This window comes from Natator depressus, chromosome 1 (assembly GCF_965152275.1).
Source record: "Natator depressus isolate rNatDep1 chromosome 1, rNatDep2.hap1, whole genome shotgun sequence".
Lineage (NCBI taxonomy): Eukaryota > Metazoa > Chordata > Testudines > Cheloniidae > Natator > Natator depressus.
The window spans coordinates 375,530-399,190 of record NC_134234.1 but is presented as its reverse complement, the minus strand read 5'-3'; the positions used below and the strand labels follow the sequence as shown (position 1 = coordinate 399,190).

At 59.9% G+C, this 23,661-nt stretch overlaps 2 protein-coding genes across 4 annotated transcripts in view; one reads left to right on the top strand and one right to left on the bottom strand.

Moving 5' to 3' along the window:
* DNHD1 (dynein heavy chain domain 1) overlaps positions 1–16,740 on the top strand; it is a 149,657-nt gene extending 132,917 nt beyond the window's left edge. The window contains exons 35-47 of the mRNA XM_074971233.1: positions 610–1,041; positions 1,548–1,989; positions 2,288–2,434; positions 3,554–3,745; positions 11,917–12,095; positions 12,552–13,517; positions 13,922–14,096; positions 14,325–14,435; positions 14,472–14,528; positions 14,703–14,907; positions 14,981–15,072; positions 15,229–16,268; positions 16,534–16,740. Of these exons, the coding sequence (XP_074827334.1) occupies positions 610–1,041; positions 1,548–1,989; positions 2,288–2,434; positions 3,554–3,745; positions 11,917–12,095; positions 12,552–13,517; positions 13,922–14,096; positions 14,325–14,435; positions 14,472–14,528; positions 14,703–14,907; positions 14,981–15,072; positions 15,229–16,268; positions 16,534–16,740 (4,245 nt within the window). The remainder of the gene's footprint in view (positions 1–609; positions 1,042–1,547; positions 1,990–2,287; positions 2,435–3,553; positions 3,746–11,916; positions 12,096–12,551; positions 13,518–13,921; positions 14,097–14,324; positions 14,436–14,471; positions 14,529–14,702; positions 14,908–14,980; positions 15,073–15,228; positions 16,269–16,533) is intronic.
* A 178-nt stretch (positions 16,741–16,918) lies between these two features.
* Positions 16,919–23,661, bottom strand: part of RRP8 (ribosomal RNA processing 8) — a 40,585-nt gene continuing 33,842 nt past the window's right edge. For 2 of the 3 annotated variants that reach the window (XM_074953824.1, XM_074953829.1), the window contains exons 14-18: positions 19,701–19,814; positions 18,764–18,945; positions 18,327–18,552; positions 17,781–17,991; positions 16,919–17,586 (exon numbers count right to left, since the gene is read on the bottom strand). In XM_074953824.1, coding sequence (XP_074809925.1) covers positions 17,318–17,586; positions 17,781–17,991; positions 18,327–18,552; positions 18,764–18,945; positions 19,701–19,814 — 1,002 coding nt within the window. In that variant the 3' untranslated portion in view covers positions 16,919–17,317. The remainder of the gene's footprint in view (positions 17,587–17,780; positions 17,992–18,326; positions 18,553–18,763; positions 18,946–19,700; positions 19,815–23,661) is intronic. The other variant, XM_074953834.1, reaches the window with a different exon arrangement.

Sequence of the window (23,661 nt, the reverse complement as noted above, 5' to 3'; positions counted from 1 at the left end):
TGCCATGCCATGGGCTCCCTCGCCTGCCCCTGTGAGACCACCGCGCCCGCTGCTGTTAGGGTGGCCAGTCTTGGCTGGACGTATCCCTGGAGGGGCCATCCCATGACATAAGCTTCAATTAAAGAGTCATCTTTAACTCCTGGAAACTCCAGGACAGTCCTGGAGGGCTGGCAACCCTGCCTGCCATAATAGTAGGGTAGATAAAATGCGCTTTGTGGTGGGCGGGATTGGGTGGGCAAAACAACCACGTGGCAGGAATTTGCAGGAAACCAGTAAAACTCTCCTCAGTTTAGCATGTACACCGTGTGTCTGCATTCCGTGTCTACAGCTCATATGTGGCCTGGTGTGTTTGGGTTTGTGTGTTCATAGCGTGGGGGGGGCGGCTAGTGCATGCTCTCTTGCGGGAACTGGGGGGCCACGGTTTTGGCTGGTGGAAGTGGGATAAAAATGCAAGAACCAGTGTGGGGCAGGAGCGGGATTAAAAAATCCAGGGCTCTACTATGGGGGGGTCAGGGTCTGGCTTTGGGGTGTGCCACGAGTCCAGGGGGCCTGGCTGCCTGAGGCCCCCTTCCCAAGTCCAGCCTCACCCGTCTCCTCTCTGCTCGCCAGGAGCTGCTCTTCTACCCGAAGGACGAGCTCCCCAGCGACCTGTTCCAGGCTCTGGGCCAGGTGGTGTCGGATGCGAGCTTCTGCGCTGCCTCCCTGCAGAGTATCAGCAAATCCGCGGCTGCCCTGTGCCAGTGGATCTGTGCCATCTATTGGTACCACCGGGCTCTGCGCATTTGGGAGCCCACTTTGATGCAGCTGCAGCACTGCAAACTCCAGATTCGGGCGGAGAAGGGGCGGCTGGGCGACCGGCACCTGCAGGCTGAGAAGCTGAAAGAGTTGAGCTCGGGCTGGGGCGTGGAGCTGCTGAAGGCCACTGAGCATCAGGAGGCCGTGGACCGCGAGCTCCGTCACGTCCTGCAGGAGAAGGAGAAGGCTGGCACAGTTGAGAGCTTGGTGGCAATGCACGTGGCCAACTGGACAGCGGCAGTGAAGGTAACGACTGGGATTGCCTCCTCACGTCCCCTCCCCGATGCCTGGGGCAGCCAGTGTCTCAGGAAGCCAAAGAGCCAGTGCAAAGGATTTTGGGACATATCTCTCCATCCGTTCCTGGGACTCCCCTTCTCTCCTTGCCCTGTATGCTGGGACTCCTGTAGGCCAAGTCCAGCGCTGCCCGGGGCTGTGGCAGTCAGAGCCAGCCCGCAGCACCTCTTGGTGCTGCCAGTGCCCACCTCCAGGATCTGCTCCCCCTGGCTGGAGGGAGGGGGCCGTGTGTCGAGTTAGTCTGTCTTGGTGTGAGGGTTGGAGATTTGAGTATAGACTCTGGATGCAGGGGTCTCTAGGGGTGGAGATTGGGGGGGAACAGGATCTGGGAGCAGGGCTCCCCCTGGGGGTGGGGTCTGGGTGTGGGGCTCCCCCCCCGGGGTCAGGGATCGGGTTCTGGGGGCAGGCCTTCTCCTAGGGGTGGGGTTCCCTGCTGACCCTGCCTTGTCTCCTGACAGCTCCTGGAGCAGAACTGCAGCACGGCCCAGGGGGACGCACTCCTTTGTGCAGCCGCTGTCTCCTACTTGGGTGCCTTCCCCCCACCGCGGCGCCAGGAGCTGCTGGAGAAGTGGCAGGATATCTGTGCCAGGCGCCAAAGCTCCCTGGGGCCAGACGACGTGCGGAGGGTGCTGGAGAAGGAGCTGCCCTGCCCTGGCCCGGCCCCCCGTGGCCCAGCCCTGCTCCCTGTGCGCCAGGACTTCTGCCTGCTGACCATGCTGAGCTCAGAGAGGGAGCAGCGTGCCTGGGACAGGGCCCGGAAGCCACAGGACTTGGCCGGGCGCCAGGTCGCCCTGCTGCTCTGTACAGACACTCGCGCCTGCTCCCGCAGCTGGCCCCTGCTGCTCGACCCTGACCAGCAGGCCCTCACCTGGCTCCTCATGGCACAGAAAGGGGATGAGGGTGAGTGAGGGGAATGAGAAGCCAGGCCTGGGACCAGCTCACCCCCCCCCCCCCCAGCACCTGGCCCTCTGCCTCGGGTGGGGAGTGAATGAGCCCTCTGCTACTGGGGACCAGTGGCTCTAGAGAGAGAGGTTATTCCTTCTGCCAGCAGCTCCAGGACCCTCCAAGCAGCACAGCTCAGGTTCCTGGAGTCTCCTGAAACGTTCCCCCAGCCCCATCCGGGGCCTTAGGGAAGGAAGGCCCCTTCTGCGAGCCCCTTTTCAGGCTCTGAGTAGGAACCGTCTCCTGTCTCCTGCAGACGAGTCCCTGCTCTTCGCCGGCTTGGACACGCTGTCCAGCGCCGAGGAGCCAGGAAGCAATGAAGAGTCACCTGAGAAAAATCTCCAGGTGCTGTCGGCTGCAGACCCCAGGCTGGAGCAGAACCTCCTGGCTGCAGCCAGCACTGGTAAGGGCGGGCGTGTGAGCCATGACCGGCTGCAGTGCAGGGCGTGGGGTTGACACAGCATGCCTCCAGCATGCCACTGGGCCTGACCTGGCTTCCAGAGACTCTGGGCCCCCAGCGTACACCCCCTGCAGACAACTGGCCTCCACCGTGCTGGAGGCCCAGCGGGGCTCCCCAGAGACACTAGGGCCAGGCCTGCAGTCTCTGAGTCAGATGGTTATTGCATGCTGGGGCCCCTCACCCTCAGTAGGTAGGGAGCTGGGCAGGCTGAGGAGGGCTGGGCAAGCGATGGGGGTCAGGCTATGGGGGGCTGGGTAGGCAATGGAGGGCAGGCTATGGGGGGCTGGGCAGATGATGGGGGGGTCAGGTGGTGGGGGGCTGGGCAGGCGATGGAGAGCAGGCTATGGGGGCCTGGGCAGGCTGAGGGGGACTGGGCAGATGATGGGGGGGTCAGGCGGTGGGGGGCTGGGCAGGCGATGGAGGGCAGGCTATGGGGGGCTGGGCAGGCTGAGGGGGACTGTGCAGATGAGGGGGGGTCAGGCGGTGGGGGGCTGGGCAGATGATGGCGGGTCAGGTGGTGGGGGGCTGGGCAGGTGATGGGGGTCAGGCTATGGGGGGCTGGGCAGGCTATGGGGGACTGGGCAGATGATGCGGGGGTCAGGCGGTGGGGGGCTGGGCAGGCAATGGAGGGCAGGCTATGGGGGGCTGGGCAGGCTGAGGGGGACTGGGCAGATGATGGGGGGTCAGGCGGTGGGGGGCTGGGCAGGCAACGGGGGTCAGGCTGTGAGGGGCTGGGTAGGCGATGGGGGTCAAGCTCTGGGGGGCTGGGCAGGCGATGGGAGTCGGGCTGTGGGGGGCTGGGGAGGAGATGGGGTGGGGAGCTGGGCAGGCGATGGGGGTCAGGCTCTGGGGGGCTGGGCAGGCAATGGGGGTCAGGCTGGGGGGGCTGGGCAGGTGATGGGCAGGCGGTGGGGGGCTGGGCAGGCTGAGGGGAACTGGGCAGGCAATGGAGGGCAGGCGGTGGGGGGCTGGGCAGGCGGTGGGGGTCCAGCTGGGCCGGTGGTGGGGCAGGAGCTGGGCCCTGGTGGCGCAGCAGGGGGATAACTGAGGCTGTTTCCCCAGGGTTGCCTGTCCTGCTCCTGGACTTTGAGAAGAGCCCCACCTGCCCGGTTCTCCTGCAGCTCCTGCAGAAGGAGACGCTGCTGGGGGTGGGGGGCTGCACCCTGCGCTCAGAATCGCTCGGGGCTGTGGAGGTGCTGCCCTCCTTCCGGCTCTACCTGAGCACCACCCTGCCGCTCCGTGACTTGGGGAAAGGTAAGCGGGACAGGGCAAGCTAGGCGCTGGGGCTTCCCACCCTCCAGGGAACACTGCCTGTCATCTTTAAACCCCTCGCTTCCTCTTTGCTCCTCCCCCTGGGGCTCCCTACCAGGGACCAGCGACAGACCCCCCCCATAGCTCGTGCTCAGTGTGAGGCAGGGTTAGCTCTTCCCCTCTCTTCCAGGACTTGGCCTGGCTGGGCCTTTTGGGGAGGGAGGGGCAGGGCTGAGCACAGGGTGCTGGAGGGTGACTTCCCAGAGCCCTGCCGAGAGGGGCTCCATCTCCCTGCTCCCGGTGCTGTCCCCATCTCATGGCAGGTCTTGGCTCTTTGTATAGGCTTTAGCATAGGGGCCATCCAGTGCTGCCCAGAGATATCCCTACTCCAAACACATAGCGCATTATAAGCAGCCTTAGTTCTACCAGGAGTGGTCCAGAGTTCCCAGTGGCTCTGGAGAGGAGCTGGGACCTAACTGGACATTGGCTTTTGGCCTCCTGGCTGGGGGAGAAGGACCCTGAGGTCAAAAGGGGGCGACAGCGGAGAGGCACGGTGCTGACTTTCGTTCTCTCTCCAGCAGCTGTTCAGTGCTGTGACTGGCACAGGGGATTAATAGCACTTAAGGCCAGAAGGGACCATTAGATCATCTAGTGTGACTGACGGACTTCTTGATGTCAGCTGGCAGCATGCACAGGAGTACACAGTGGTACAGGGGTCCATCCTCAGAGCTATATGGTCGGGAGCTTTACGCTCCTGGGAGGGTCTCCCAAGGCAAACAGGTCTGAGGGGAGGTCCCAGACAAAGCATGGTCCAATCCCCCAAGTCCTCAACAGTAGATCAAGCAGAAGAAGATCTTCGGATCTCAACGGCTGTGAAAGCAGATGAAGGCTGCAGCAAGTTGGAGATCTCCAGTCGTCTCAGACTTTCTCTGCCACTGGGCCCCAGATCTCCAGCTTGTCATGATGGTGTGGTCGCTGTGCGTGCACCAGCTTCCCCACATTAAAAGAAATCGCACGCAGGCCTCTACCAGGGGAAATAACATCTTTGCAACATTCCCAGCCCTGCAGCGATGGACTGGTTGTGACAGGGACGGGATTAGTGACTCTGGCAGTGCCTAGCCACGAATCTGTGCATAGGCAGGTGGTAGTTAGATGGTCATCTGGCACCTGAACTGAGACAGGTGCAATTCGGCAGCTGCTATCGCAACTGAGAGGTCCTCTTTAGCATCCCCTCTGCTCACCCCTCATGGGGAGAGGGCTAGAAAAGGTGCCCCTAAACCTCGGCTCTCTCACCCACTCCTGGCTGGATTACCGCAGCCAGTGGGATCACTGTGCCTGTGGTTGAAGCTATAAGAACATAAGAACGGCCATACTGGGTCAGACCAAAGGTCCATCCAGCCCAGTGTCCTGTCTGCTGACAGTGGCCAATGCCAGATGCCCCAAAGGGAGTGAACCAAACAGGTAATGATCAAGTGATCTCTCTCCTGCCATCCATCTCCATCCTCTGACAAACAGAGGCTAGGGACACCCTTCCTTATCCATCCTGGCTAATAGCCATTAATGGACTTAACCTCCATGAATTTATCTAGTTCTCTTTTAAACCCTGTTATAGTCCTAGCCTTCATAACCTCCCCAGGCAGGGAGTTCCACAGGTTGACTGTGCGCTGTGTGAAGAACTTCCTTTTATTTGTTTTAAACCTGCTACCAATTCATTTCATTTGGTGGCTGCTAGTTCTTATATTATGGGAACAAGTAAATAACTTTCCCTTATTCACTTTCTCCACACCACTCATGATTTTATAGACCTCTATCATATCCCCCTAGTCTCCTCTTTTCCAAGCTGAAAAGTCCTAAACTCTTTAATCTCTCCTCATATGGGACCCGTTCCAAACCCCTAATAATTTTAGTTGCCCTTTTCTGAACCTTTTCTAATGCCAGTATATCTTTTTTGAGTTGAGGGAACCACATCTGTACGCAGTATTCAAGATGTGGGCGTACCATGGATTTATATAAGGGCAATAAGATAATCTCCGTCTTATTCTCTATCCCTTTTTTAATGATTCCAAATATCCCGTTTGCTTTTTTGACTGCCACTGCACTCTGCGTGGATGTCTTCAGAGAACTATCCACAATGACTCCAAGATCTTTCTCCTGATTATTTGTAGCTAAATTAGCCCCCATCATATTGTATGTATAGTTGAGGTTATTTTTTCCAATGTGCATTACCTTACATTTATCCACATTAAATTTCATTTGCCATTTTATTGCCCAATCACTTAGTTTTGTGAGATCTTTTACCATAAACCATAAAAAGACGGTGACTTTTGCTACATGGAATGTTCTCACCCGATGGATAACAAAGATAATGTACGGCCAGAAAGAAGAACTGCTGTCGTCGCCAGGGAACTTGTGAGATATAACATCAGTGTCACTGCCCTGAGTGAGACAGGGTGCCCAGATGAAGGTCAACTGAGAGGAAAAGGTGGAGGCTACACGTATTTCTGGAAAGGAAAATCTGCAGAGGACAGGAGCATTCATGGTGTCGGTTTTGCTGTTAGGAATAAATTTGTCATTCAGCTTACAGAATTGCCGGTAGGAATCAATGAACGTCTTATGACTCTTCGTCCTGAGCTCAGCAACACTAGTATGCCCCAACACTTGATTCTATCGAGGATATCAAGGAGCAGTTCTATACAGATCTTGACAGAGTCTTGACCAACATTCCCAAGGAGGACAAGACCATTCTCCTCAGAGATTTTAACTCTACAGTCAGGCATGAGTCAGATCTCTGGAATGGCTCAATCGGAAAAGAAGGAGTAGGAAAGGCTAACTCCAATGGCATCCTCCTTCTGAGCAAATGCGTAGAACATGGCCTGATCATCACGAACACCCTCTTTAGACAAGGTGAGATATGTAAGACCACCTGGAGACACCCTCGCTCCAGGCATTGCCACCTTCTTGACTATGTTATTGTTAGAGCTCGAGATCGGAAGGATGTCCACATCACGATGGTCATGCATGGAATCGATGACTGTTGGACAGACCATCGCCTTGTTAGATCAATCATGACTTTCCAGATCGCCTGAAGGCATCACAAATAGGCAAAATCAGTACGATAAAAATTCAGTGTCAAGTCCCTTCGAGATATAGTGACTCGGGAGAAACTTCAGCAGTGTCTCCAAGAGAGGTTCGCCTCTATGCCTACAGCTGATGATTATGATGAAAATTTCTGGAAGGGATTAAAGGCTGCCATTCTTGGCATGTGCTGAGTCCATGGACTGTGTCACCCAGCATCACCAAGATTGGTTTGATGAGAACGATGCTGAGATTCAGGGTCTGCTCGATGAGAAAAGAAAAGCTCATTGCATGTGGCAACACAACATATCACACCAACAAAAGAAAGAGTCGTACAAGCAACTCAAGGCTGAAGCCCAAAGGAAAATCCACAACATCAAAAATAAGTGGTGGCGAAAAAGGCCAAGGAAATTGAGCTTTATGCTGATAAACATGACATGATAAGCTTTTTTCAGGCAATAAGGGTCATTTATGGTCCAAGCTCCCATGGTCCCACACCACTCCGAGCCCAAGACAGGTCAACGTGGTTTAAGGACAGTGAAGCCATAAAAGCCAGAGAGAAGGAGCATTTTGAGTCACTCCTGAACCATGAGTCAACTGTCTCTGATGCCACTATCGAATCTATATCTCAACGACTATCACTAATCATGGGCCACCTTGAAGGAGAATTTTTGGACAAATGCACCATGAAACCAGTGATATACCTGAGGTACGTCGATGACATTTTCATATTCTGGATGGACGGCTTAAACTCCATCACAGATTTCCACCACAACTCCAACAACCACCATCTGTCCATTAAACTCTCTCTGGAACACGCCCCCACCAGCATCAATTTCCTGGACACCACAATCAGCTTCGATGATGGAACCCTACAGACAACTATTTACAAGAAATCCACAGATCACCACACCTACCTTCAGAGATCCAGTAACCACCCCAAACACACCAAGAAATCTGTGATCTACAGCCAGGCACTCAGATATCACAGAACATGCTCTGTGGAGAAAGTCTGGGTTATACACCTTAACACACTCAAAAGCACCTTCACCAAACAAGGACACTCTACCAGAGAAGTAGAATCTTGGAACAGGCCACCCAAATACCCCAAGACAGCCTGCTTCAGTACAGAAATGTCCCCCCCTGCAACTGCACACCCTTAGTGATCACCTACCACCCCACTCTGCAACCCACACAGGGTATCCTCAAACAGCTACAGCCATTGCCTTCCCCATCCCAGGAGCTGGTTCCCCAGTGAGAAGTCTGACAGCCAGGCCACGAATGTTTCAAAGGGTGACCCCATCCTGAAAGAAAATTTCTCCTGAACCTCCACTGCTGGCCTTCAAACAATCCCCCAACCTCTCCAAGCTCATCATCAGAAGCAAGCTCCCCATAGACCAGGACCCACCAAATCAATGCCGCACCAGACCCTGCGAGAACAACAGATGTAAACCCTGCAGACATCTTTCCACTACCGTAATGAGAAGACTGAAGCAAAGTAGGCATTAAGCAGCTCTGCCTTCCTATCATCTTCCATGACCAGCTCACCTTCTCCATTGAGCAGCGGACCCACACCATCCCTGATCTTTCTTTTTTGTCTGACACATTTGAAGAACCCCTTCTTGTTGTCTCTAGCGTTCCTTACCAGCTGTAACTCATTCTTGGCCTTGGCTTTCCTGATTTTGTCCCTACACGCTCGCACTCTGCCCATGTACACTTCCTTGGTGATGTGCCATCCTTCCATGTCCTGTATGGGTCCCTCTTGGGTTTGAGAGAGCTAAAAAGCTCCTTGTGCAGCCACATTGGCCTCCTGTGGCTCTTCTTCTCTTTGCTCTGCGTCAGAATAGCTGGATGTTAAGCACCCAGCATTACATCGTTTAGGACCTGCCAGCCCCTTCGACTCCTTTTATTCCTAATTGGTCTTTTCTAATTGTCCACTATTTGAGTCAGTTGAAATGCGCCTTTCTGAAGTCCAGTGTCCGTGTTTTCCTATTCTCATGTCCTCCTTTCCATAGGATCTCGAATTCTATCAGACCATGATCACTTCCTCCCAAGTTCCCAACCACCCTTGCTTCGCAACTAATTCATCCCTGCTGGTCAAAACCAGATCCAAAATGGATGACCCCTTACTTGTTTCCTCAACTTTCTGAGTCAGCGACTTGTCCCTTGCACCCTTAGAACTTGCAGGACATGAGTGCTGCCTGCCTGCCTGCTCCTCTCCGCACGCTGCTTTGGATGAGGTGGAGTCCACAGCTCAGGTGCTGACTATGGCCGTTATTCTACATCGGGCTGCATGGCTGCAAGCTTGGGGCATCCTGGCTGAAGTGCAATGAACACCAGAGGACCTGCCTTTGGAAGGTCCAGATTAGGCTCTGCAAACTCGTAGTGATTCCAGGGCCACCCTGAAGTCTTTGGCGTGTTAGAGCACCACTGTAAAGAGGAAGTAGTTTGACCCGCCGGCCCTGCAGAGATACCACGTTCTCTCCACAGGACTCATGGCAATTTGCACATATGTAACTCAGCATGCCAGACGTCCCGAGTCATGCAGATGTGACTGACGTTGGTCTAGCATCCCTCTATCATCCATGGACATGCTGGCACGTACACGTGGTCCTTCTGTCCTCCCTGAACAGATGGATGAACCCTGCCAATGTGCACACAGAGCTCCCATTTGCTCTAATTCTGCCTTTTCTGGCCCAAGATGCAGATCGTGCGCACCTGGGGACCTTTTGGAACCACTGGCTCAGGATCTGCCCCTCCATGTCACCAGCAGGACACTTCAGGCTGGCTCACGAGTCAAGAGTGTCTCTCTCACTGCGCATGATGCTCCGTACAAGTGCTCGCAGATGACACTACTGTGGTGATGTTTTATCTCACAGGCAGGGAGGGGCCAGGGCAGACCCCTCACACCAAGAGGTGTTGGCCCTCTGGAATCTCTGCATCAAGAAGAGAATCCCCCTTCGAGTGTCTCAGCATGCCCTGGCAACCTGCCTCAGCAGGTCATTCAGCAGAGATCAGAAACAGTCTCTCAGCTACAAGGGAGTGAAGTTATTTTTTCAGGTTGTCGGGGTGCCAGAGCTGGACCTCTTCGCCACCCAACAGAACAAAAATGGCATCCGTTTTCTTTGAAGGGAGGTCTCGCCAGGTTCAAGAACAAATGCCTCCTATTGTCTCTGGAGGTCAAACTTCTTTATGCTCCCGCCCATCCCTATGGTGCCCAGAATGGTAGCCAAACTCACACAAGATTGAGCTGTTTTTATTGATGGCTTGGCCTCAGCCTCACTGATTCGCCGACCTTTTGAGCCTCCCCAGTTGGGATCTAAGGCCTCTCCCTCAGGAACCAAAAATCATTCCTCAGGACTGTGGCCAGACTCTGCAGCCCAGCCCCCTCCTGGCTGCGCAAGGATTAGATCATCACTAGCTGCCTGCTCTGCTGTGGGTCAACATGTTCCTTCGAACAGCAGAGACTCCTCTACCAGCTCTGCTTGCCGTCCTAGCAAAGCACTCTCTCTTCACAGGCTCCTAGCAGTTTATCTGTGTTATCTGGGTCACTTAAAAGAGCAAGGCCTTTCCTGCCATGAGTTCACTAAGGGTTCACCTGGCTGCTATCTCAGCATTTCAGCTCCCTACAGAGGGCAGGGCTGTGGTCTCCAACCCCAGGACATCCAGGTTTCTGAAAGGTCTGGACAGACTTTTCCCTCCTCGTGAAGCTCCATTGCCAGGACCTCCATTTGCCCCCTGGCCACCTGCTTGTTGGTTCATCTCTCAGTGTAGCTAGCGTTTAACAGCTATCACTTCTGTGAGGCAGGCAGCAGTGCCCCAGGCCTGTCCGGCCGACCCTCCCGGTACGGTTTTCTACAAGGACAAACTGGTCCTTCAGCCACACCCCAAATGCCTCACCAAATGGTTTTGGCTTTTCTTAAGAATCTGTCTGCCACCTGTCTGCCCAAACCTCCCCCTCACACAGCTGTGGGAAAGCTGCAGGCCCTCGATGGTCAGCACACTAGCGTTTTATGTGACAGGACTACGGCATTTCAGTTATCGCTACAGCTAGTTCCTTGGCTGAAAGAATGAAAGGAAAAGTTGTGACTTCCCTGGGATTTCTTCAGGCATTTGCCTGTTGCTAATACTCCTCTCTCTCCGAGAGTGGTCCCACATTCTACACGGGCCCAAGCAGCAGCAGCTTTCCTGGGTCCCGGTCCATCAGTAACCTTCGCAAGGCTGCTAGGCGGGCTCCGGTTCCTACGGTCACCCTGGCTGTGTCTCTCCCTGGCCTCCAAGGCAGGGCTGGGTCTGGGTGAGCAGTACTACACCGCTTGTTTAGGTGGGCTCCCATACCCGCCTCTGGCTGGCAGTGCTTGGGAGGCACTCAGAGTACAATGCACATTGCAGCCACACCCCCACCTCCCTCCCCTCTGCATCAGGCTCACTGTAATATTGGCTTCTGGTGGGGTCAGAATGGCGCCAGCCCTTTATACCCTGGGCTGGCAGCACAAAGGCCTATGCCCTGCCTGATGTCGCTATGGGACAAATGTTCGGGCACGCATTGAACGGAAGAGTTACCACCGTTTCACTCTGCTGTGCTGGTGTCTCGCCGAGTCCCAGCTCCCTCAGGCCTTCTCTTCAGCAGAGACAATTAAGATTTATGGGGCCCTGGGTACAAAGAGCATTTAGGCCCCCCATGGCCCGGAGGCCCAGGGCTACCAGAACAGGGGGTTAGGGCCTCCCCCACTTAACATGGGCATAGTAGCCTCGGGCAGGTGTGGAGTGGCAATGGCTGTGCTTCATGCCGGGAGGGAGCTCCTGCTCCTGCTAGCAGTGCAGCCTCTTACCAGTGTGGGGTCTGAGGTGGGCCTTAGACCCCCCCACCTTGCCACAGGGCCCTGCCCCCTGCTCCTCCTCTTCCCCCCAAGGCCCAGCATTCCTCAGCTGCAACATCAGCCTGGTCCAGTGCCGCCGATGGCCAATGTTGTGGGCAGCCCACCCAGGGCCCTCAGTGAGAGGTGTGGGGCTGCTCCTTGGGCCTCTGGCCACTGCCCCCACCACAGCCCCAGGCCCCCTGTGCCCTCACTGCCCGCCCTGGGCTTGCTTCACTGCAGAAATGGACCACGCCTTCCTGAAGGGCCTGTCTGTGATTGACTTGAGCCTTAGCCAGGCAGCGCTGGAGGATCTGCTGCTGGAGGAGGTGCTGCAATCCGAGAGGCTGGAGGCCCAGACCCACTGGCGCACACTGCAGCTCAGCATCCTGCAGCTAGAGGACAAGCTGGAGGACACGGAGGTGAGAAGGCGTCACTGGCCCAGCACGGAGAATGCTGGGGCCAGCTCACACCTCCCCCCGATGCCAGGCCTGCCTGGAGGGTGCTGGGGGCACCGCGGGAGCAGCCCCAGCCCCCAACTGCCCCTGCCCCTGTGGGAGGAGGAGCCTCAGCCTGTTCTTAGCCACATGGGCATTGCTCCCTGGCTGATGCTGGGCCTGCCCCCCATGGCACCTGAGCCCCCCGTCACACCCTGTGACACCTGAGCTCCCCACCACGCCCCCGTGATACCTGAGCCCCTCGCCATGCCCCAATGACACCGAGCCCCCCCGCCCCACTGTGTCCCTGTGACACCTGAGACCCCCCCACAGGACAGCTTAGCCCCTACTGCGCCCCCCCCCATGACACCTGAGGCCCCCCCAGTCGCTGTGACACCCCCCACCCGCAACGCTGGGACCCACCCCCTGCTCTCTGTGCAGGAGGAGTTGCTGGAGCTGATCTTGCAGCGGTCGGGCCCCCTGCTGGAGGAGGAGGAGTTCCTGTCCCTCGTGCGGCTGCTGCAAGCCCAGCTTGAGACCCTGCACGCCAGCCACCAGCACCTGCTCTCCCTGCGCCAGCACCACCTGGCCATGCAGGCCAAGTACCGGCAGGTGGCGCGCCTGGGGGCAGCGCTGCACCAGGCCCTGCAGCAGGTGTGCCGTCTGCACCCCTTGTACCACTGCTCCCCGGCCAGCTGCGTGGCCGTTGCCCACAGGGCCCTGCTCGCCACCAAGCGCGCAGACGCCAGCAAGCAGGAGGCGCTGGAGGCGCGGCTGTTGGAGCTCAGCAAGTGCCTGTCCCGCCAGCTGCTGGCCCACGCTCAGCCACGCCTGCAGGAGCCGCACAACCTGCTCCTCAGCTTCCTGGGGGCCCTGGCACCCCTGCGTCTGGCCGGCCAGCTCAGCCCGCTGGACTGGCTGGTCTTCTGCCAGGGGCTGCAGGCACCTGCAGCAGAGCAGCTGCTGCAGCCAGCCAGGGCAGCGAGGCCGGGCTGGGTGCGCACCGCAGCCTGGCGCGAGTGTGGGCTGCTGGAGTGCCTGCCTGGCTTCCAGGGCCTGCGGGCCTCCCTGGCCGAGCAGGCTGCCCAGTGGCAGGAGTACTTTCGCCTGCCCGCCACGGTGGTGGGCCCCGCCCCGTGCCCCAGCCATGCCCACCTCAGTCTCTTCCAGCGGGCCATGCTGTGGCGCATCTTCTGCCCCGAGAAGCTAAGCAGCATGCTCCGCGACCTCGTCACCTGCCTGCTCGGCCGCCCTATCGCCGAAGACGCCAGCTACAGCGCCGCCACCATCTACACCTGCAGCCAAACCGACCTGCCCCTGCTCTTCCTCACCCCACCCTGGGGCCTGCCCGGCGCGGCCACACACCCGCTGCACTGGATCCAGCAGATGGCCAAGCAACGGCACTGCGTAATGCCAGCCCCTGCTGGGGAGGCACCTGGGGGGGCACCATGGAGGGAGATTGGTGGAAGAGGGTCAGCAAGGTGGGGTAGGGGAGGGGCCTCGGGGGACACCTTGGTGGGCGGGGCCAACGGAGGGAGGTTGGTGCAGGGGAGGGCATGGCTTGGGGGGACAGCAAGGTGGGATGGCCAGGAGGCAGAGAACAGCTAAGGGTGCTGGTGTGGGCACTGGGGTGCAGCGGGGGCAGGGTGTCCCATGCTGGTTGCTGGGCGACTGACCCAAGCAGGCCTGAGACCCCCTCCCGCGGATCCAACACCCCTGCTTGGGCAAGGGCCAGGCCAGCTGCACTGCCCTGCGGGGAGCTGGGGGGCAGGGCCCTGAGGCCAGGCCGGTGTAACCTGCTTCTTCTGCAGCTGGGCATCGTCATCATCTCCCTTGGCACCCCGGGCTGCATGCACCATGTGGCCAAAGCCCTCGGCACCTGCCCCAAGCTGGGCCACTGGCTGGTGCTGAACAACTGCCACCGCCAGGAGCGCTGGCCCCCGGCGGTGCTCGCACAGCTCAGCAAGCTCCAGAGAGCCCCTGAAGGTGAGGGACCCTCACCTCCCCCCCCACCTCGGGACCCCAAATGCTGTCCCACCACGGCCTCCCCCTGCGCCTGGCTGCTCCTGGGAGTCGCTTGCCTGCCTGCACCCCCTCCAGCCTCCTCCCAGGCCTGCCCCATCCCTCTCCTGTGAGCAGACTCCCACCCCTCCATGTCCTGCCCACCCCCCAGCTGCGGCATGAGGATTTCTGTGCCTTTGTCTCTTACTGCAGGGGGGGCGAAGGCCCCTGAACTGCAGCTGGCAGACATGAAAGGGGACGAGATCCACCCCAAATTCCGCCTCTGGCTCATCGCTGCAGCTGATGCCACAGGGGCTGTGCCAGGTGCGTTGGTACCGTGCTGCGTCTGCCAGACCTGAGCTCTGCCTACCCAGCACATGGTGCCCCTTCCCCACAGGGTGCAGCGCACCGTGTGGGGTGAGACTAAGTCCAAGCCACCCTGTGGGCTGTGGGGGGAGGCGCCGGGTGCAATGCGCGCTCTGGGTGGCAGCAGGGCCCTGCCGTTAGCGCACTGGGGCGACCGCGTTAGTCCCTAAGTGGTGTCATGTGGGGGCCAGGCGCGAGGGGTGACGCCCGTCTGTACCCCTGCAGGTGCTGTGCGCCGCAGTGCAGTGACGCTGTTCTGCGAGGCCCCCCAGGAGCTGAAGAGCAGCCTGCAGCGCAGCTACGGCCAGCTGCTGGGCCAGCCGGCCTGGCACGCCGCGCAGGAGCAAGGGCTGGCCCTGCTGGTGCTGCACGCCGTGCTGCTGCACAGACAGCACTACGGCAGCCTGGCACAGGCCCGGCTCTACCCCTGGTGAGTGAGGCCAGGCCGACCCCCCCCCGCTTCCCCAGCTGCCCGAGGTCTCACCGCCTGCTGTGTCCCCCAGGAGCGAGGCGGAGCTGTTCACAGGCCTGAGGCTGCAGGAGCGGCTGGCGAAGGTGGTGTCCAATCCTGAGGAGGCCATGCAGGAGCTGGCAGGTAGGGAGGTGGCCAGAGCCCATCCTGCCTCCCAGAAACACTTGGGGCAGCAGCTGGACCCATCCCTGCCCTCGCCCTCCGCGCGGTGCCCCGGAGCTCAGGCTGGCTGGGCCCAGGGCCGCGGGTCAGGGCCGTGACGGTTCCTTGCTGTTTCAGGGTCGATTCTCTACGGCGGTTACATCCTGGATGCTGGGGATACAGAGGCCGTGCAGAGCTTGAGCCAGCAGTGCTTGGGCAGTGCCTCGCGTCTGCTGCCCCCCCGGGGGGTGCAGACCCTCCTCACCGCCCTCATCAGGGGCTCCAACCTGGGTAAGGAAGTGCCCCTGCTGCCCAGTCTGCTCCCCCGGGGCTGCAGGGAGCCCTTGAGAGCGCTGCATGCCCCCCAAGGGCAGAGAATGGGGCTGGACCTGGAGGAGCAGGGACACAGGGGGAGGAAGGGGGCTGCGACTGACTGTAGCTTTCTGCCCCCAGCTCTGCCGGAAGAGGACGTGATCGCAGACACCCGGGCCCGCATACAGCAGCTCCCGGGCCCAGCAGACCCAGCCTCCTGTGGGCTGCACAAGGGCCTACAGCAGCAGCTGTTAGAGAGCCAGAGCTCAAGCCTGCTCGCAGACCTGCTGCGTTCTCAGGACCTCTGGCAGCCAACCCCCCCGCCGAGCACCCAGCAGGGGGCCTTGGGGCAGCTGGTGCAGCAGGGGCTGGAGCTGGTGCAGGAGCTGCAGGACACGCTGCAGCAGCGAGGCTGGGAGGTGGGGGCCAGAGGGCATCTCCCAAGTGGGCGCACACGGCCGAAGCCCCGGCCCCTGCTTCGCTTCCTGCTGGAGGAGTCTGGCAGCTTCCTGGCCCTGCTGCAGCAGGTGGAGCGGGACCTGCACTGTGCTCAGGAGCAGCTGAAGGGGCGGTCCTGCCAGACCCCACGCTGCTCCACCATCCTGTGGGCACTGGAGCGGGGACGCCTCCCCCGCCCCTGGCTGCCCTATGCCCCCACTGGCCCCCAGGACCCAAGCAGGTGGCTGCAGACACTGAAGTGTCGCTGCCGGCTGCTGTGCAGGTACCTGGGGATGGCGGCTGGGCAGCCCGTGCTGCTCTATCACCTCTCTGCCTTCCAGTACCCACGGCGCCTCCTGCTGGCACTGCTCCAGGAAGCAGCCCGGGTGGAGAAGAAGGACCTGGACCACTACCACCTGGACCAGCAGGTAATGCCACCCCTCTGACGCGCAGGGCAGGCTCGCTGCTCCTGGGAAATCCCCCTTGGCCCCTCCCCAGTGCCAGCACCGGCCTCCTGATCCTCCGCTGCTCTTCCAGGTGCTGCCCTGCTTGCTACCGCCCAGCTCCCCACCTGAAAGCGGGCTCTACCTGACCGGCCTGGAGCTGCACCACGCCCTGTGGGACACGCGTTCAGCCCTGCTCCAGGAGACGCTCCTGGCCCAGCCCTGCCTGCTGCCCCCCATCTGGGTGCAGGCTGTGGGGGAGGCCTGGCGCGCTCCAAGGCCCAACGCTTCCCTGCTGCAGTACAGCTGCCCCATCTACCTTGGCCTGCCTCAGCAGCCTGTGCGCTTGAGTAGCCAGCGGGCTGTGATGCACCTGGCGCTGCCCTGCAAGATGCCACCCGCCCTGTGTGCCCAGCACCGGGTGCACATTGTCAGCACGCTGCCCTGCCTGGAATAGAGGAGAGAGCTGGTGTGTGGGACGCAGCATGGCCCTCGGGGGAAGAGCAGCCACAGGCCACCCTGTTACCCTGCCCCCACACTCCAGCGCAGCCCCACGAGGGCTCAGGACTCGGCTCGGGTGACCAGCAGGAATCGCACAGCACGGCTCTGGGACTGCCCAAAGGAACAGGCTGCAGCTGCGATCCCCCCATCACCAGCGCAGCAGCTGCAGCCAGACCCCCATGGGCCCCTCTGGGGGCGTGGCCACATCAGTGGAAGATACTCAAGGGGGCAGTTTGGCAGCGCGGTTTGTGCCGCTCCCCAGACGCAGCCCCAGGTACAGAAATAGATTGATATATTAGTGTGTACAAAACATGCTGCCTTTGCTCTCTGTCCAGGCCCCTGGCTGTGTGCAGGGCCCTCCCTGCCAGTCCCATGTCCAGGCGCGCACACATATAAATAAGGCTGAGGCAGGCTGGATACAGTATTTACAGCCCTGCAGAGGGGCTGAGGCCTGCTCCGGGGCCTGCCCTGCGGAGCCCAGGTGCTGTGCCCGGCCTGCGGGATCCTCCATCCCATCCCGGCTTGGCTGGGGCTCATTTCAGGTCAACGTCAAAGTCCAGCACCAGCAGCTTGGTCTCCTCGGTGCCATTGCGGCTGCCCACTGCACACACCAACTTTGTGTTGGAGGCGCGAATGCGCCACACCACCCCCCCGCTGCCCCCACTCTCCAGGGCCACCAGGTTGCGCACAAACTCGCCCGTCTTGAGGTCCCAGAGCTTGACGGTGCCGTCGTCCGAGCTGGTCACCACGAACTTGGAGCTGAACTGGAGGCAGGTGACGGCGCTCTGGTGCTTGCTGGGCCCTGGGGGAAAAGCACTATTAACACCTGCTGCGCTGTCCCCGGCCTCGCAGGGGGCTGACGCAGCGAACCTCACTGCACCCCCGCGGCCTGGGTCCGCACCACACCCCCAGCAGTATCTATCCCATCCCAGCCGGGCAGAGAGTCGCCCCATGCGCTGGCTGAGGACAGGGCTGCCCCCACCCCGCCCCACTTACCCTGCAGCGTCTGTAGGCACTGGCCTGTTTTGATGTCCCAGATCTTGACGGTAGAATCTGCGTTGCCCGAGACCAGGATGTTGTCCCGCAGCTCCATGCCACTGGTGAGCGACTGGTGCCCCATCAGCGTGTGCAGGCAGTTACCGCTCTCCATGTCCCACACCCGGATCGACGTGTCCAGAGAGCCACTCACGATGTGCGTCCCATCGAACTGCCCGGAAAGAGACCGGGTGAGCCATGGCACACCCCCAGGGCTGTCCCTCCAGCAGGGAGCAGGCACGGCCCAGGCAACCCCGGGGGGGCCTGGCACACCCTGGGCATGCAGCAGGAGGGGCTTGGGCAGGAAGCAAACCCAGCTGGTGTGAGAGGGAGTGTTCTCGCCTGGGGGGGGTGGAGGGGGGGGGTCTCACCTAGGGGCAGGGCCTGGGCAGGGGGCGGGTCTCACCTAGGGGCGGTGCCTGGAAAAGGGGCAGTTTCTGGGCAGGGTCTTGCCTGAGGATGGTGCCTGGGCAGGGGACAGGGGTTGGGGTCTGGGCAGGGTCTCACCTGCAGGGAGTAGACGCGGTTGGTGTGGCCCTGCAGTGTGTGGATGCAGCTCTCACTCTCCGGGTCCCACACCTTCACCGTGTAGTCGTAGGCGCCGCTCACCACTTTGTGCCCATCGTACTGGACGCAGCGCACGGCGGCCACGTGCCCCATCAGCACGTGCAGACACTGCCCGGTCTCGATGTCCCAGAGGCGCAGCGTGGCGTCCCGTGAGCCGCTCACCACCCTGCAGACGACAGGCACACTGAGCAGCAGCAGCCCCGCCATGCCCCCTGCTTCCCCCCTGGCCCAGCAGCCCCGCCTGGGATGGGCCCCTCCACCCGGCCCCCCTCCTGTGTGGGCTTCCCCTGCCCCACTGATCAGCTGCAAAGTTACCTGTCCCCAGGCAGGTGCCCTGCCCCCCTGCTCCCATCCCTGCGCCCCCACCCCAGGGTTACCTGCTCCCGTGCAGGTGCATGCAGCGCACAGTGGACGTGTGTCCGTACAGCGTGTGCACACACTCGCCCGTGTCCGCGTTCCACACCTTCAGCGTCCGGTCCGTGGAGCCGCTGATGACGATGTTGTCCCTCATCTGGGAGGACCAGACCCCCCCCGTGTGACCCACCAGGGTCTGCACACACTGCAGAGAGCACGACAGAGTCAGGGGGGGCAGCCACAGGGGGAAATCCCAGGTGTGAGAACAGCCAGGCCCAGGCTGAGGCCACCCCCAGCCCCCTGCAGAGGGAGCAGATCAATCATAGAATATCAGGGTTGGAAGGGACCTCAGGAGGTCATCTAGTCCAACCCTCTGCTCAAAGCAGGACCAATCCCCAATCAAATCATCCCAGCCAGGGCTTTGTCAAGCCTGACCTTAAAAACTTCCAAGGAAGGAGATTCCACCACCTCCCTAGGTAAAGCATTCCAGTGTTTCACCACCCTCCTAGTGAAAAAGTTTTTCCTAATATCCAACCTAAACCTTCCCCACTGCAACTTGAGACCATTACTCCTTGTCCTGTCATCTGCTACCACTGAGAACAGTCTAGAACCATCCTCTCTGGAACCACCTCTCAGGTAGTTGAAAGCAGCTATCAAATCCCCCCTCATTCTTCTCTTCTGCCGACTAAACAATCCCAGTTCCCTCAGCCTCTCCTCATAAGTCGTGTTCCAGACCCCTAATCATTTTTGTTGCCCTTTGCTGGACTCTCTCCAATTTATCCACATCCTTCTTGTAGTGTGGGGCCCAAAACTGGACACAGTACTCCACATGAGGCCTCACCAATGTCAAATAGGTGCCCCATTAGGAACAGCAGCGTGGGAGCAGCCAGCCAGGCTGCTCAGCCACCCGCCCCTGTGGGGCCCAGGGACACAGCAGCCCCAGCTGCAGGCCGGGCTCACCTCGCCAGTGACGGCTGACCAGACCTTCAGGGTGTTGTCATCGGAGCCACTGACAATGCGGTTGCCACAGAACTGCAGGCAGGTGATGACATGGTCGTCATGTCCCTTCAGGACCTGTGGAGGGAAGAGCCGGTAACAAGGGAGCCAGCCCGGACAGACCTCCCCCTCCCAAAGGAAACAACCAGCACTGGAAGTGAAGTGGGAATTTTTTGGAATATTTGTATGACCCCATGTGTGCCTCAGTTTCCCCTGGGTGACTCAGTCTCCTTAGGGTGGTGGTGGAAGGGACTGAGTTTGCTCTTGGGGCAGGTGAGGGGACATAGTTGGGTGTCACCTGCCTGTCATGAAAGATGTGCTCGGAACCCACCCAAATCGACAAGGGGCCCGAGAGCCCTTGAGTTGCTGGCCGTGCAGGGGAGTGGAGAAGGAAGGGTGGGAGGGAGGGGAGAAGTGCTGGCTGCTGGAGGGAGCTGATCGGAGGGAGAGCAGCTTGGCTGGGCTCTGGGACACTGACCAGCACGGTCTATGCTTTTACCCTCATGTCTCTGGCTCACTGGACTCCCTGCGCTGTGTCCAGCAGCCCCACAAACCCGACTGGTCTGAACTCTGCCTGCTGTCACGGCAAACAGCCTGCCAGGGCAGAGCTCGCGGCGGGATGCAGGAGGGCACGCAGAGGCTGTCTCAGGCCGCAAGGCGGCGGCGTGGCACACCCTGAAGGAAGCGAGAGACCCCTTGGCATGTGGAAAGGGTTTCTCCAAGAGACTGTTCCAATGCTGGGGGCGTAGCCCCGACCTGGGGATCTGTGACAGGGCTCCACTCCAGACTCAGAGTAACATCCACCTAGACTGCAAACGGCCTTCCCCAGACCCCCCAAGAGGCTGCTACAGAAGCGAAGTCACCAGGGGGGTACAAGGCAAAGTTCTGCCCTGGATCAGTGCTATGGCCCAGCTTTGGACCAGTCTCTGGGAGGACCCCGGGGGTCTCACTCTTCCTCCAGGGTCAGCCACGTGGCCTCGCTGCTGCCTCAGCCTGGACTTCCGGGCACCTGCGGCACATGTGAGCTTCATTCAGCAAGTGCGAGGCAGAGGCCTGAGGGAGCCGCACACCCCTCCACCAGCGTCTGCAGGTGTGCAGCCAGCGTTCCCCAGCAAAAGAGTGTGTGTGTTGACTGAGGCCGCGGTGAAGCCCTTGGTTAGGCCAGAGAACAGAACGTTACAGCACAGTCCATCTGGTCAGCCCAGAGCCCCAGGCCCCGCCCCGTCCCAGTTCAGGTGTGTGCCGACTGCTTCCTGCAGCCCAACTCTTAACTCCCACCTCACGCCCCAGCCCCTTGGTCCCAAGCTGGGGGAGGCGGCTCAGCCCCCTGCGGAGAGGTGGGGAGTCCCGATCTCTCTGAGTGTCCATGTCTGGGCAGCTGGATTTGCCATGGTCCTCCCAAGAGCGCCGCTGCTGTGGAACCTCAGCCCCAGACAGGGAGGTGCTGTTCACACCCGTGTCTTACCCTGCCCAGAAAGCAGGGGACAATGCAGGATACAGGGGAAACTGAGGCACACAAAGCTTCATAAAAATATTACAAAATATTCCCACTTCATCACAAGTAGAAAGCGGCCAGGAGACAGAAAGCGAAGAGCCGGGTCACTGGTTCGTCCTCCCCCAAGCGGGAGCTGAAGGTTCTGGACTAGCTCCCATCTTGGGTGATGTATTTATTAGTGATCAGGAAAGTGGGGGAGCAGGGAGGGGAAACACTGGGGTCAGTCGGGAGCAGAGAGACTGAATCCGGCTGGGGAATGGACAGGACGACAGCTGTGAAATCCCATGTCAGTAAGTGCAGAGTAACGTGCACAGGCGGGGGGTGTCCGTAAACCAGGACACCTCACAGGAGGCAAAATTAACCCCTTCAGCTCAGGGATGGGTGCTGGGTGCCACTATAGGCAGCCCAATGGAGCCCTGCAGGCAAAACTGCCAGAAGCTGTTGGCTGCACCAGGGATGGGGTGTGAATGCCTTCGGGTCACTCAATGGTGCAGCCCCGTCTGGACGCCGCACAGTACTGGCCCCTATGACCCCCAGGGCAGTGCTAACGGGCTGGCAGGAATCACCAAGGGCTGGGAACAACTCTCCTATGGAGAGAGATGGAAAAGATTGGGATCGTTACTTGAGAAGGCAGAGAACAAGAGGGACATGGAAAATGTCTATAGATCCTGATGGGGAAAGAAACTAGGGGCTTCCGTTCTCCCAGTCCCATAGCACTGGGACAAGGGGACAGTCAATGACACGGAAAGGAGAGACACTGTGCAATTAGCCTGTGGAACTCACTGCCACAGATCTTCCAAGCTGGCCTCTGAATGGCTCGAAAGCTGCTCTGACCTCACCAACCTCGTCTCTCTAACACCCTGAGATCAACCCTGCTACAGCAACTCTGCAAGGAAGGGAAGAGAAGGGCTCCTCCTGCATCAGAGCTTAAGCCCATCTCTGCCCATTAGAGCCCAGGTTCCCTAGAACTACCTCCTGCGGGTTCCTGCGTCTTCCGCCGAGGCACATGGTGCTGTCCTGCAAGGCACCAGGTACGAGGCAGGCTGGACCCGAGTTTGACCCTGCCTGACAGGCCGTGTTCAGCTGCACTGTCAGACCATGGGGGAAAGCCTCAAGGCAGGACACTGGCCTAGGTGCTCAGAGACCCCAGTTCAATGCTGTCACTCAGCAGCTCGGTACCTCAGTTTCCCCTCTCTGCAGTGGGGATGACGGTTCTGTCCTGCCACCCAGACACTGCGGTGATGGGCTGCAGGCAGACAGACCAGACTCTACTTCCGGCCAGGGTCACTGGGGAAAGGCAGGCCAGGCTGATGGTTCCTCTGCAGGGCGCAGGAGCAGCGGGTTCAGAGGAGCTCAGATCATCCCAGGAGAGACCGTGAGGCCACAAAGGGCCATTAGATCCTGTGATCCAGAGAACCCCCCCTCCCCGGTTCCCCCCGCACTGAGCCCGACGGCTCGTGTCTAAACCCCCCCTCCCCGGTTCCCCCCGCACTGAGCCCGACGGCTCGTGTCTAATCCCCCCCTCCCCGGTTCCCCCCGCACTGAGCCCGACGGCTCGTGTCTAATCCCCCCTCCCCGGTTCCCCCCGCACTGAGCCCGACGGCTCGTGTCTAATCCCCCCTCCCCGGTTCCCCCCGCACTGAGCCCGACGGCTCGTGTCTAAACCCCCCCTCCCCGGTTCCCCCCGCACTGAGCCCGACGGCTCGTGTCTAAACCCCCCATCCCCGGTTCCCCCCGCACTGAGCCCGACGGCTCGTGTCTAAACCCCCCCTCCCCGGTTCCCCCCGCACTGAGCCCGACAGCTCGTGTCTAATCCCCCCGGTTCCCCCACACTGAGCCCGACAGCTCCTGTCTAATCCCCCTGGTTCCCCCACACGGAGCCCGACAGCTCGTGTCCAGAGCTTGCTGCAGAAAGAGGCCAGGGACGGCACTGAGCCACCGAGAGATGGGGAATCCACCATGGCCTTGGGAGTTAGTCTCAGCGTTAGACATTGGGGCCTTGTTTCCACTGAGCATGTCTGGCTTCAGCTTCCAGCCGTGGTCATTGTCAGTGTCATCAGTGCCGTACAGAGGGGAAAATCCCCTCCCTGGCCCTACACACTGCTCCCCTGTGTGCGTCCAAGGGCCGCATTTGCCCGTTGGGCCACAGTGTCGCACAAGGAGCTCCCGTCGTGTGTCTGCTGATCCCCAGATCTCTGAACAGTGGCTGCTTTCCAGGACAGTCCCCAGGCCTCCTGGAGGGACAGCCAGCACTCCCCGGGCCTAGATAGGTAACTGCATCTTACCACATGAAAACTCTCCTTTGAATGGGTCCCACTTCCCAAGAGAGCCAGGTCACCGACTGCCCCGCTCGCCTCTGCAGCTCTGCCACCCGCACGTCTTACAGGCACGTTTCCAGGTCACAATGAAAACGCTGACCAGGGCCAGGCA